Source organism: Coregonus lavaretus (assembly GCF_964263955.1).
Source record: "Coregonus lavaretus genome assembly, chromosome: 5".
In the NCBI taxonomy this organism is placed as follows: Eukaryota; Metazoa; Chordata; class Actinopteri; order Salmoniformes; family Salmonidae; genus Coregonus; species Coregonus lavaretus.
In genome coordinates, this window is record NC_139992.1 from 51,618,200 (window position 1) to 51,631,611 (window position 13,412).

General features: G+C 44.7%; 1 protein-coding gene across 3 annotated transcripts in view; it reads left to right on the forward strand.

Annotated features, from left to right (window-relative positions):
• LOC311129748 (neuron navigator 3-like) overlaps positions 1–13,412 on the forward strand; it is a 753,845-nt gene that overhangs the window by 730,674 nt on the left and 9,759 nt on the right. Inside the window, exons 26-36 of one of the 3 annotated variants that reach the window (XM_084162171.1) lie at positions 1,037–1,148; positions 1,376–1,494; positions 3,626–3,649; positions 4,168–4,340; positions 6,687–6,840; positions 7,954–8,137; positions 9,055–9,152; positions 10,025–10,120; positions 10,489–10,657; positions 12,541–12,776; positions 12,961–13,115. In XM_084162171.1, the coding sequence (XP_084018297.1) occupies positions 1,037–1,148; positions 1,376–1,494; positions 3,626–3,649; positions 4,168–4,340; positions 6,687–6,840; positions 7,954–8,137; positions 9,055–9,152; positions 10,025–10,120; positions 10,489–10,657; positions 12,541–12,776; positions 12,961–13,115 (1,520 nt within the window). Of the gene's footprint in view, positions 1–1,036; positions 1,149–1,375; positions 1,495–3,625; positions 3,650–4,167; positions 4,341–6,686; positions 6,853–7,953; positions 8,138–9,054; positions 9,153–10,024; positions 10,121–10,488; positions 10,658–12,540; positions 12,777–12,960; positions 13,116–13,412 lie in introns of all 3 variants that reach the window. The other 2 variants (XM_084162172.1, XM_084162173.1) reach the window with 2 other exon arrangements.

The window sequence follows — 13,412 nt, forward strand, 5'->3', positions numbered from 1 at the left end:
TAAGGTTAGTGTGGGACCTTTTCCCCTCTTAATATAAGATATTCATGATATATTGATAGAACTTGTCTCATATGTATCCTAATACAGGACATTGGTTTTGCTCCATACTCTGCAGAGTTATTTCTTCAGGCATATATGTACTGAATGATGCTATACTCATAGCCAGATATCAGACCACATTAGAGATTACAGAAGTGTTTCTTATGGTCTGTAATTGGCAGCGCTTGAGTGAGATTAGGGTCTGGAAGAAGTACCCAGAAAGAGTAGCGTCGTCGAGCTCTAAAACGAGGATCAGTGAAAGAATGGTACATGTGTTGTAAATGTAAAGCCATCCTTGTGATGAAACGTGAGCGTCTCCACCTGTCCGCCTGTTGGTGGAAACCCTACTCATAACATTGAAGAGCTGTGGCAGCCTTAATCCTGGATAAATTAAACGAGAGATTCTAGAGGGACGTCTTTGTTAAGCAAGCCGCCTGCGCCCTCCCAACTTTTAATTAAGGCTGAAACCCTATCACAAGCCCACAGTGGTTTTGGGGGAATTGGAGCGCTGTTGCCTTTTTATCTAATCATGTGGATTTAATAGAGAGGTACTGTGCCATGTAGGTTTTATCCAATCAGGTGGGGCGGAGGGTAAAACTATATTGCCAAACCTTATCCTCTTAAACTTGCTTAAGGCCTAGCTCTGTGTGCTTTTGAAGCAGGAATATTTTACTGACATATCGTACGACTGTCATTGAGTTTTGGATTGAGAATTGAGAGAGTGGTGCCCCCGACCGAAATGAAGGGTAGACCGTTAAAAGAGATTTAGAGGCAGAAAACAAGATTTTTCTCTTTCAATAGGGTTAATGATCAAAAAGGTCTATTCAAGATCCACATAAAGCACATTTGTTATTTTTTTGGGACACCAGATGATGTTTCTACAGTATATCTATAATCAAGCACATTCTGCCATTGTTTTCAATTGAGCAGGTTAGCATTGTCTGTGGCGGTGTGGTGCTGTGGAGGTTGATCTGTGTTGCTGCTTCTCTTCCCTCAGGAGTCGGAGCTGGCTGAGCTGAGAGAGACCATCGAGGCGCTGAAAGCCCAGAACACAGACGCCCAGACAGCCATCCAAGTTGCCCTCAACGGCCCCGACCACCTACACAAAGGTAGCGGCGCCAGAGGAGAACCCTCCATATGCGCTTTAGCGTGGGCAAGAACCGCACCTCTTCCTCTTGATCGGCCCACACATTTCAAACTCTGTCCCTCTTTACTCATGAGAGCAGCCATACACCACTCTAGAATGTTCACCCTCTTTGAAAGTTGATCTTAAACACCTGCCACTCAGGAGTTAGACTTGGTAGAAACTAAAAAGAGGATTGTCTTGTGCTTCCAGACCTGCGGATTAGACGGAAACACTCGTCGGAGAGCATGTCCAGCATCAACAGTGCAGCCAGTCACTCGTCCCTGGGCAGCGCCAAAGACCCAGAGGACAAGAAGAAGAAGAAGAGCTGGGTGAGTTAGTGAGTGAAGAAATCCCACGGGAGAAGGAGAGGAGGAGGGGTTTTCTCAGGTCATATAGACGTCTCCGTGCGGTGCACTTCACTCTAACCTCTGAACCATCTAAACCATGCCATGTCTCACACTCCCACTGAGCAGTCATACATTGTCATAACTGTGACTTTTAATTCCACTCCCTTTTCTCATGCTCTCTCTAACCCTAACCCTCTGCCAGGGAAAGGAGAGAGGCAACAAGGTGAATATGAACCACCCCCATCCTCCTGCATGTCTGTATGACAGAGTGAATGAGTGTGAAAGAAAGACAAAGAGGTGGAACACTTTTGTACAAGGATCACATAATGGGCACTCATTTCCTAAGTGTAATATTGTGTATATAAGTAGTTAAATAGGACCTTTATTCTGTAGTATTAGCCAGTTGTTAGTCCTTCATTCTGTGTTTCCTGTATTCATTCATGTGTGAATAAGAAAACACTACATAAATGCCTAATAAAATGTGTTAATAATACAGAATAAAGGCTTAATTCACTATTTCAAATTGTGCCTAATGTGGTCCATATACCCGAAAGGGACGGATGCATATTTGAGCGTCAATCAGTGCTGTCCCGCTTAGTTTCCTTCAGTCCCCCAGTCAGTGTACCCCTTGATTAAGCGTACAGTCCATCTCTCCTAGTAATATTAACCTTCCTTCTCCTCTCCTTCTGTGTGCAGTTACGGTTCTGCCCCACCGTGGAGCCAATATGACAAACCCTATTTGAGAAACGCATTCATTCAAAATCAATGTTTTTGTCAATCCTACCCTGTGTTTTTCTGCCCATTATACAGTGTGCATGTTTCCTGCTGGTTAAGGACTGCTATTTGTCATGACCCTCTGAATAATTTTTTATTACATTTAATAATAACTCATACATTCTTATATTAAGTTTCAGTACAGAAGACAACCACACTTTAAGAGTTTACAATCTGACCTCCATACTATCTCTTCTGGGAAACAGACCATGATGAACTGCTAAATGTACGGAGTACGACCAGCATCTTTACAACTGCTAAATTCTCTTTCCCAATCCTTCCCAGACTCTGAGCCAGAGAAAAGCTCAACCCACGCTCATAAATACAAATCAGGTTCTTATTTATGCCGCTATTCATTTGCATATAAATTCTGCCTCTGTGCCCCTGAGGCCTGAAATACTGGGAGTGTGTGTCTCAGAGGTTAATGAAGAGCTTGTGATCTGGCTGAAGAGGGCATCGCTAACAGCAGGGAGAGGGACATGGGCTCACACACACACACACACACACACACACATCAGGTGTAGTTTCCCCTTCCTGGAGCCATTCTTCACCTTGTACAGGAAACAAAATGCAAATGCATCAAACCTAAGGAACTAATTGCCAGTTAAATTAAGTTTTAAAGGGGCAAGGGAAGTATTTTGGGGTATGACAGTTGAACAAAGCTCATGAGGCATTTATAAGCTATATTCTTTAAGAATCAATCTATATCATTAATTTGAAAGTATAAAAATGGATGTACCAATTCCAGATTGCCACTTTAAAGACAATGGTGGCCCTAGCGGTAATACAGTAGGGATGATGTGTGGGTCAGTGGAGCGGGGTGTCCCTGTGGTAACAGTAGTGATGATGTGTGGGTCAGTGGAGCGGGGTGTCCCTGTGGTAACAGTAGTGATGATGTGTGGGTCAGTGGAGCGGGGTGTCCCTGTGGTAACAGTAGTGATGATGTGTGGGTCAGTGGAGCGGGGTGTCCCTGTGGTAACAGTAGTGATGATGTGTGGGTCAGTGGAGCGGGGTGTCCCTGTGGTAACAGTAGTGATGATGTGTGGGTCAGTGGAGCGGGGTGTCCCTGTGGTAACAGTAGTGATGATGTGTGGGTCAGTGGAGCGGGGTGTCCCTGTGGTAACAGTAGTGATGATGTGTGGGTCAGTGGAGCGGGGTGTCCCTGTGGTAACAGTAGTGATGATGTGTGGGTCAGTGGAGCGGGGTGTCCCTGTGGTAACAGTAGTGATGATGTGTGGGTCAGTGGAGCGAGGTGTCCCTGTGGTAACAGTAGTGATGATGTGTGGGTCAGTGGAGCGGGGTGATCCTGTGGTAACAGTAGTGATTGTTCTATCCGCAGGTGGCTGATTCCATCCCAGCACAGGTCAGTTGTACTAAAGCGTCTACCGTCCGTGTGCTGTGGTGACTTCCTCCTCTTCCTCCTCCTCAGTTCCTCAACGTTTTCCCTTCTACAACTGTTCGGCATGGAAACAGCCCCCCTCTCCTCCTCCTCCATTTTGACTGCCTGTTTGTTTCTAGTTCCAGGACTTTAAAAAGTCTGGCTCCTCCCCTGCATTCCTAATTTCTCATCCATACAGTCTGGCTCCTCCCTGCATTCCTCATTCCTCCTCCATACAGTCTGGCTCCTCCCTGCATTCCTCATTCCTCCTCCATACAGTCTGGCTCCTCCCTGCATTCCTCATTCCTCCTCCATACAGTCGCCCCTGATTGGATCCCTCTCTCGCCCTTGATTGAGTTTCCTTGCTTTCCCTTTCTCTCAGATGGTGACTGTTGCCTAAGAACAGCACTGACTTGGCAAGACAGGAACGTTGATGTACGTTAATGATGTACGTTAAGTTGAAGAGATGGGCGAGGTTTACGTTTTGGTTGTTTCTCTTGCAGTTGCGGAGCTCGTTCAAGCAGGCGTTCAGTAAGAAGAAGGGCAACAAGCCTCAGTCTCCCCACGATGACATCGAAGAGATGACGGATTCATCGCTGCCGTCCTCGCCCAAGCTACAGCATGCTAACAGACAGGACAGCTTCCCCACACTCCTCTCCTCAGCCTCTACCACAGAGTGAGTATACTGCAATATACACACACACGGCAGGTAGCCTAGCGGTTAGAGCGTTGGGCCAGTAACCGAAGGGTCACTAGTTTGAATCCCCAAGCCGACAAGGTGAAAAATATGTCAGTTTGCCCTTGAGCAAGGCACTTAACCCTAATTGCTCAAGGGTCACTGTTGATAATGGCTGACCCTGGCCGTAACCCCACTCTCCGAAGGTGTCTCGGGGGGGAGTTGGGATATGCAAAAATCACATTTCTAATTCACACATGCGTATAATACACACTTGTCTATGTGAAATGGTACAAATATAAGCACCCACCTAATGATTATTATTACACACACAGGCTACATCCCAATCTACATACATAACATAATTCAGCATCTTCCATTTCTTGGCACAAATGTTGTTGTTTTCCTTCTGAATTCACCTGGTCTTTTCTTTTATGTCTCTTCTTGTTCACCTTGTTTCTCCATTTCACATGTCTGTCTATCTGTCTGTCTGTACAGTAACAAGTGCTTCTGTGATAGCAAGCCCCTCCCCATGTGGATGTCAAAGAGAAGCCTAAACGGTCATGTGGTCTACAAGCACAGATCTCGGTAACAGGCAGTGTGTGGCTGTCGGGGTGTGGAGTGCTTTCATCATGCATCTCTCTTAACACCATCAAAACTCAGCCTGCTTTTATATTTGGTTGTGTCCCAAATGGCACCATATTCCCTATATTGTGCACTCCAGGACCCATAGGGCTCTGGTCAAAAGTAGTGTACTATCTAGGGAATAGGGTGCCCTTTGGGACGCAACCTTTCTCTCACAAATGGCCCCAATTAGGCCACGACACAAACATATAATGCACCAGAAAGTGAGCCGCGTACACAAATATTAAAAATCACTTGTTGCAGTCATGGGAGGTTATATTATATTTCCGTGCTTACTGACACTGCTGGTGAATTGGCCATGTACGGAAGGCCCCTCCATCTTGTTAATATCCTCAGCTGGCCTTGCATTTGCCAGACAGTGACACAAGCATGCTAGTTTAATTCACATCTGCTGTGTATGGGCCAGCTGACAAGTTGGTTTGCCCTAATTTCTTTGGAGGACCGCTGACAGGCTTTCCTAGCCGTGGTGGGTGATGCTCATGGTGTGGGTTTTGAAGTAAATTTCCCCATTTCAGATCGTAAACTCAGCTGTGACCTGCAGAGTTTGATAGTAGTGAATGGTAGTAGTAGTAGTAGCAACACTGGGACCGTAGACCAACACCATCTTTGTCTTTGCTTGGTATGCCAGATGGAAAATTCCTATGATGGAGGATTCACTCATCCTCAATGCTCTCCTGATCCCTGTGTGACCCCATACCACCTGTGTGTATGTGCGTTCGTTCGTTTTCTAAGTATGTCTGCCATAACGGTTTTCTACTGACTCCAATGGATCCTCTTTGGTTTGACTGTACAGCCGAGTTCTCTCTCTCTCTCTCTCCCTCGGGGGTTGAGGTTCCCTGGTTCCCTCGGTGGACACTTCCCATGCCTGTACTGTACTGTATGTGTACCTATCCCTGTTTGTAGTATTTCTAGCCTGTATGTGTAACTATCCCTGTTTGTAGTATTTCTAGCCTGTATGTGTAACTATCCCTGTTTGTAGTATTTCTAGCCTGTATGTGTAACTATCCCTGTTTGTATTATTTCTAGCCTGTATGTGTAACTATCCCTGTTTGTAGTATTTCTAGCCTGTATTTGTAACTATCCCTTTATGTAGTATCTCTAGCCTGTATGTGTAACTATCCCTTTTTGTAGTATATCTAGCCTGTATGTGTAACTATCCCTGTTTGTAGTATTTCTAGCCTGTATGTGTAACTATCCCTGTTTGTAGTATTTCTAGCCTGTATGTGTAACTATCCCTTTGTGTAGTATTTCTAGCCTGTATTTGTAACTATCCCTTTGTGTAGTATTTCTAGCCTGTATGTGTAACTATCCCTTTATGTAGTATCTCTAGCCTGTATGTGTAACTATCCCTGTTTGTAGTATTTCTAGCCTGTATGTGTAACTATCCCTTTGTGTAGTATTTCTAGCCTGTATTTGTAACTATCCCTTTGTGTACTATTTCTAGCCTGTATGTGTAACTATCCCTTTATGTAGTATCTCTAGCCTGTATGTGTAACTATCCCTGTTTGTAGTATTTCTAGCCTGTATGTGTAACTATCCCTTTGTGTAGTATTTCTAGCCTGTATTTGTAACTATCCCTTTATGTAGTATCTCTAGCCTGTATGTGTAACTATCCCTGTTTGTAGTATTTCTAGCCTGTATGTGTAACTATCCCTGTTTGTAGTATTTCTAGCCCTGTGACCCCTGTGTGACCCCTTGCAGGCTGTGTGAGTGCACGGAGGCGGAGGCGGAGATCATCCTGCAGCTGAAGAATGAGCTGAGGGAGAAGGAACTGAAGCTGACAGACATCCGCCTGGAGGCTCTTAGCTCCGCCCACCACCTGGACCAGATCCGAGAAGCCATGAACCGTATGCAGGTGAGGAACCAGGTAGCCTGCTAAACGAATGCACAACCCAAACCTTGGGGGACCACCAATGTGAATTAGCACTGATTTATATATCAAATCTCTAATTGTACATAAAGCCTTCTATTGTTGTGTTTAACACTAATCCAGTCCATCTCTTATCTGTTGTTTTATCTGTATGTATATTGTTTATGCTGTAAAAAATAATTCAGGAAGGAGACATTATTGGGTCGCACCCAGAGAGACCTGTTTCCCAGGGGCCAGTGAGCCGTGACACTACGCAGTTAGGGAGCTAATACCAGTGTTTGGGGATTGTTCTGGCTCTTTGATGCCATGCCAGGGGTGTCAGTGGGGGGTCAGGGAGAGGCTTGTGCCCGTCTCTTGCTCTCACCGGGGCCACGGAAGCCAACAAGCCGCGATGGCACCGTGGTCAATTTACAGTTTAACCACTCAGACCACTAATTAGGCTTAGCTGTCAGTGGGGCTGGCTGTACCATACACCCAATCACCTTTCTGGTAGAGCACTGACAATGAAGCTCGTGACAAAGTCCGGGGGGACAGTGGCTTGGCCGTTGATGTCAACTCCCATGACAAAACGGCAACAACTGGAGAAGTCAGCGCTCTCTCCTCAAATGTGTAGATAATCTACCCAGGCCCTTAATCTGGGGTTTAGACTTGTGAACATCCCAGTACAAAGAGCTCTGGTGAGATTAAAGGGGCTCTCACAGTCAACAATGAGGCTAATACTGATCCACAATGATAACTATGGCCAGTCTGATTGCAAGGACATTTCCATATTCTCCTAATCGGTTTACCTCTCAGTATAATTATTTTATTTTACATGGGGTTGGGCTGAGTTTCTGGATTGCTCTATAAAAGCGTCCATTTGTGGTGTGTCTCCCAACAGGTGGCGTAGGCCTACATGATGAGTTATAACCATAGAAATATAATTACTAGACAGGACACTCAATACGGTCACTGGTCCACCCATCACAGAACATCGACTTGAATGGGAATGTCCATTCTGGTAATTCTGTTTCAATGGTTTAGAACAGCATCTGTCAGGAAACGCCGACAGTGACATTTAGAGTATCCTCCTGATGTTTATTCTCTGTCTTTGGGCAGAACGAGATCGAGCTGCTGAAAGCGGAAAACGACCGGCTCAAGACGGGAGGCACCACGCCAGCCGCCACACCCGCCAAGACGGGCCGGCCGCCCTCTGAGACTTCCAGCACATCCTCGTCCTCTTCGCGACAATCTCTGGGCCTGTCCCTCAACAACCTCAACATCACAGACACCATCATGTCAGGTGAGCCACAGCTCTGGGCCTGTCCCTCAACAACCTCAACATCACAGACACCATCATGTCAGGTGATCCACCACAGCCCCATGACTCTACAACTCAGTAGAACAGTTTACATTATATTCTCCTGGATGATGGTTTAGTAGAACAATATAGAATATATTGTCCTGGATGATGATGTAGTAGAAAGATATGCAATATATTGTCCTGGATGATGATTTAGTAGAAAGATATGCAATATATTTACCTGGATGAAGGTGAGCCACCACAGCACGTTTGTCCATGAAGAGTTCCTGAAGTTGAAGTAACATCTGCATCAATCAAGCAGACGTCAGAACAGAACTCCTCTGAGAGTTGTGAGACACAGAGACAGAGACAGAGTGAGAGAGAGAGAGAGAGAGAGAGAGAGAAAGAGTGAGAGAGAGAGAGATTAAACCTTGTATGCTCCTCTTCTCCGAGTCCGTCCTTGTCGATGAGTGGAGCGCTCGTTGGTCTCCTCGTCTGTCCTGTAATTAAAATAGAACACTCTCAGAGGACTTTGGGGCTGTTTAATTGATGGGGGGATGAGTTGGGAGCAGCAGCGCGTGGGAAGACGAGTGGCAGAGGGCCCTTATCACCCCTGCACAGAGCCTAAGTGCCAGCAAGCCAGCCGAATGCAAAGTAGGTCCCCTTCCTCCCCAGTTCAATGGAAATAAAGCAGAGAGAGAGAAAAATAACCTGTTTATAATTCATATCTGGAGCTCCAAGCAAAGTAACTTTTCCAGCCTGACAACCATGTCTTGCAAACAGGCAGAGGGACCGCTCTATATTACATTTAGTCTCTGTTGTTTTTTCGTCTATATTTTGATGACGCTTTTATTACAGAGATGTTTTTCCCCAAGATTGTTTCCTCCCTTGATAGATAGTTGTGTTTGTGCCTACAGATATTCTCCTGGACGATGGTTATGAGGGCAATCTACGCAAAGAGGGGCGCAGTGTCCGCATTGTGGTTACAATCAACAGTGGCTCTAATAAGACCAAGGTAACTAATGAGATATAGGTGCCTAGAATCAACACTGGCTCTAATAAGACCAAAGTAACTAATGAGATATAGGTGCCTAGAATCAACACTGGCTCTAATAAGACCAAAGTAACTAATGAGATATAGGTGCCTAGAATCAACACTGGCTCCAATAAGACCAAAGAAACTAATGAGATATAGGTGCCTAGAATCAACACTGGCTCTAATAAGACCAAAGTAACTAATGAGATATAGGTGCCTAGAATCAACACTGGCTCTAATAAGACCAAAGTAACTAATGAGATATAGGTGCCTAGAATCAACACTGGCTCTAATAAGACCAAAGTAACTAATGAGATATAGGTGCCTAGAATAACAATGTGAAAATCTTATGCTGTCGTATAATCAGATGCTTCGGTACCAGCGCTTGACTTGGGCAGGAACTCACCAGAGCCGAGTCCCGCACCTCATTTTTTCTACTGCTTGAGCTCCTGTTCCTCTCATAAAACATTAGCTCAAAAGTATTGTGGAGCTCCTGCACCTTAATATAAATAGTACCGGCAACCAAAATAAATACCGGCACCTATTTCAGTCCAAGTCACTGTTCGGTACAACAATTTTGTCACTTATTTTCATTAATGTCAATTAATCAATCAAATGTACTTATAAAGCCCTTTTTACATCAGCAGATGTCACAAAGTGCTATACAGAAACCCAGCCTAAAACCCCAAACAGCAAGCAATGCAGATGTAGAAGCACGGTGGCTAGGAAAAACTCCCTAGAAAGGCAGAAACCTAGGAAGAAACCTAGAGAGGAACCAGGATCTGAGGGGTGGCCAGTCCCCTTCTGGTCTCTGACATCCTACATTTTCTAATTCCCTATCGTACACTCAGGGTATGCAAAGCCAGGAGTACCTCATTGGTTCCATCGGCGTGAGCGGAAAGACCAAGTGGGATGTGCTAGATGGAGTAATCAGACGATTATTCAAGGTAAAACCTCCATCCCATGCTCACCATATGATCAATCACTGACTGAACCCTGCAGACGAAAAACCAAATATGAAGCGCTCCATTTCCATATATATATATATTTAAGTGTGTATAGCAGGAATTTTATGGGTGAAAGATAGTTGAGTCAGACTCTATTCTAAGTACAGTTATTTGTGTCTTGCTTCTTGTTTTTAATGAGGAAGTGTCATGTTTATTTCAATAGTCACAGAAAGCTCATGATATATGGTTCTTCATCTGTATGATTGACAGAATATTTATTTGTTGTGGAAACATATATGGATAAACACTGAGATATTAGATAGAATGTGTCTTTATCTTAAAATCCTATTTGGCCATTTCCCATCCAGGAGTATGTGTTCCGGGTGGACCCACTGACCAGCCTGGGTCTGAACTCGGACAGTATAGTGTGCTACAGGATGGGTGATGTGGTGCGAGCCCACGCCTCTGAACTACCTGAAATGCTGCCCTGTGGCTACCTGGTGGGGGACAACAACGTCATCAGCGTCAACCTCAAAGGTACTAGGATGGCCCAGACTAATGGCATGATGCATTTGACTGTTTCTATTATTGTGTGTTTATGTATTACTGTATGTCCTACATCCTTTTAAGGACATGACCAAACACATTTCCCCTTGCTGGGATAATAACGTTTATTAAATCAAAATACCACAGATATAGGAAGGGCTTTGAGTCATGACCATGAGACCTGACCAGGAACAACCCAGGGCTCTGTCTATAGGATGGCACATTTCCAACCATGACAAAATGGAACCCCAGAGGTTTAAATAGAAGGTCCAAAAGCTTCTTAATCCTGACATGACAATACCCTCATGCACTTAGAAAAGCACTTCGGACACTTCAGTCAACTTTCTGCTCCTGAATGGGCAAAGGTGGTGTTTTAAATGGACTAACATCAGCTTCCATTTTTATTCACCAGAGCAAAAGAGTAGACAACACGTCCTTTATTTCACCTGCATGTTGGCTGCTATATTCCTGTGGTTGTAATGGCCGCTTCTCTCCCATAGTCACAACAGTGGACATCAGCAGGAAAATGTAGTGGGCCAGGCCTGAACTGGGTGCCATTGAATCCGGTGTCAGCACTCTGCACTACAGTTGTGTTTTCACTGGAGGAGTAGTGTCCAAGCTCCCATCCACAGTGAATTATAGTTAGTCTGCAGTCATTGAAGCTGAAATATAGTTACTATGCAGTCATTGAAGCTGAATTATAGTTACTCTGCAGTCATTGAAGCTGAATTATAGTTACTCTGCAGTCATTGAAGCTGAATTATAGTTACTCTGCAGTCATTGAAGCTGAATTATAGTTACTCTGCAGTCATTGAAGCTGAATTATAGTTACTCTACAGTCATTGAAGCTGAATTATAGTTACTCTGCAGTCATTGAAGCTGAATTATAGTTACTTTGCAGTCATTTAAGCTGAATTATAGTTACTCTGCAGTCATTTAAGCTGAATTATAGTTACTCTGCAGTCATTGAAGCTGAATTGGATCTAAACGACACTGTGTGATCCATCATGAGAAAAGCTGCTTCAATGTCACATTTGAGTAGAGTGTGGCGGGGCATATCACTCAACACGTCTTGGTGTTGGTTCTCCATTTGAATAGACGACTCTAAACAAACTCCTTTGCACCATTTGTATGCTTATTGCTAACCAACACTTATTTGTAGAATGCCGGCCGATGAGCTTGAGATGGTCTCATAAATGTGATTTATTCCGCCAGGGTCTATTAAATGCATCGCTATTCAGCACTAATGAATTGTGTTTCAGGGACTGATTTGTTGTGTAATGTGGTGTGTTGCAGTACGGTCTATAATTGTTCACATTTCAGTGTGACAAACTGCAATTAGTTACACAACCTGAGCAGCTATGTATATTAAAACATGAAATCACAGCCCACTGACCTGCAGCTGACTTCTGGGGCCGTATCAAGCATCTTAGAGTAGGAGTGCTGATCTAGGATCATGTCCCCCCTGTCCATGTATTCTTATTCATTGTGATCGAAAAGGCAAAACCGATCCTAAATCAGCGCTCCTACTCTGAGACGCTTGATACATACGGCACCTGACGTCCCAGTCCGATGTCCCAGAGAGTTGCACCATAAACAATAATCAACTCGTCTTCCCATTTCTCATGATTTATTTTATGTTAACATAATGGATTGGCCATCGCACAGTCACAATGCATTTCATTATTCGATTTGATGTGCTATTACCTGAGTGAATGAACTCACTTAATTAATTCCATTTGTTTTAGAATGGCATGAATTCTATTCAGTCAACACAGGTTGTGAGAGGCTATGATCCATACAGTATACCGTTAGCATGATAATATCCTGTATTATTAGCACCTAGTATCATCAGACAATCACGTCTCCTGCAGGTGTGAAGGAGAACAGCATAGACAGCCTGGTATTTGACACCCTCATCCCCAAGCCCATCATCCAGAGATACCTCAACCTGCTCATGGAGCATCGCCGCATCATCCTCTCTGGCCCCAGCGGCACTGGGAAGTCATTCCTGGCCAGCAAGCTGGCAGAGTTCCTCGTCACCAAGTCTGGTCGAAAGGTCACGGAGAGCAACTTGGCTAGCTTCAACGTGGACCAGAAATCCAGCAAGGTAAGAAAACACTCAGCCAAGAGTATTAAGGAGCTAGTCGCTAAGGAGTCGGCATATTTGTCTATAATCGCCTCGTTTGGCACTGTACAGTATATCAAGGACAGTGGTCCTATTTCAAAGACAAAGTAGCACTTACTGAATAATGGACACATCTTTAAGCTCACTGTGTGTTGTTTCTGTGCAGGACCTGCGTCAGTACCTATCCAGCCTGGCGGAGCAGTGCAACTCCGAGGAGAGCGAGACGGAGCTGCCCACCGTGGTCATACTGGACAACCTCCACCACATCGGCTCGCTCAGCGACATCTTCAACGGATTCCTCAACTACAAGTACCACAAATGGTGAGTGTAGCTCCAACCACCGGCACATGAAGCAAGTCTAGCCGCTATAGGATGATGGTGGTGATGATGATGATGGTGGTGGTAATGATGATGATGATGATGGTGGTGATGATGGTGGTGATGATGATGGTGGTAATGATGATGGTGGTGATGGTGATGATGTTGGTGATGATGATGGTGGTGATCATGGTGATGATGGTGGTGGTGGTGATGATGATAGTAGTGATGATGATGGTGGTGATGATGGTGATGGTGATGATGATGATGATGGTGGTGGTGGTGATGATGGTGGGGGTG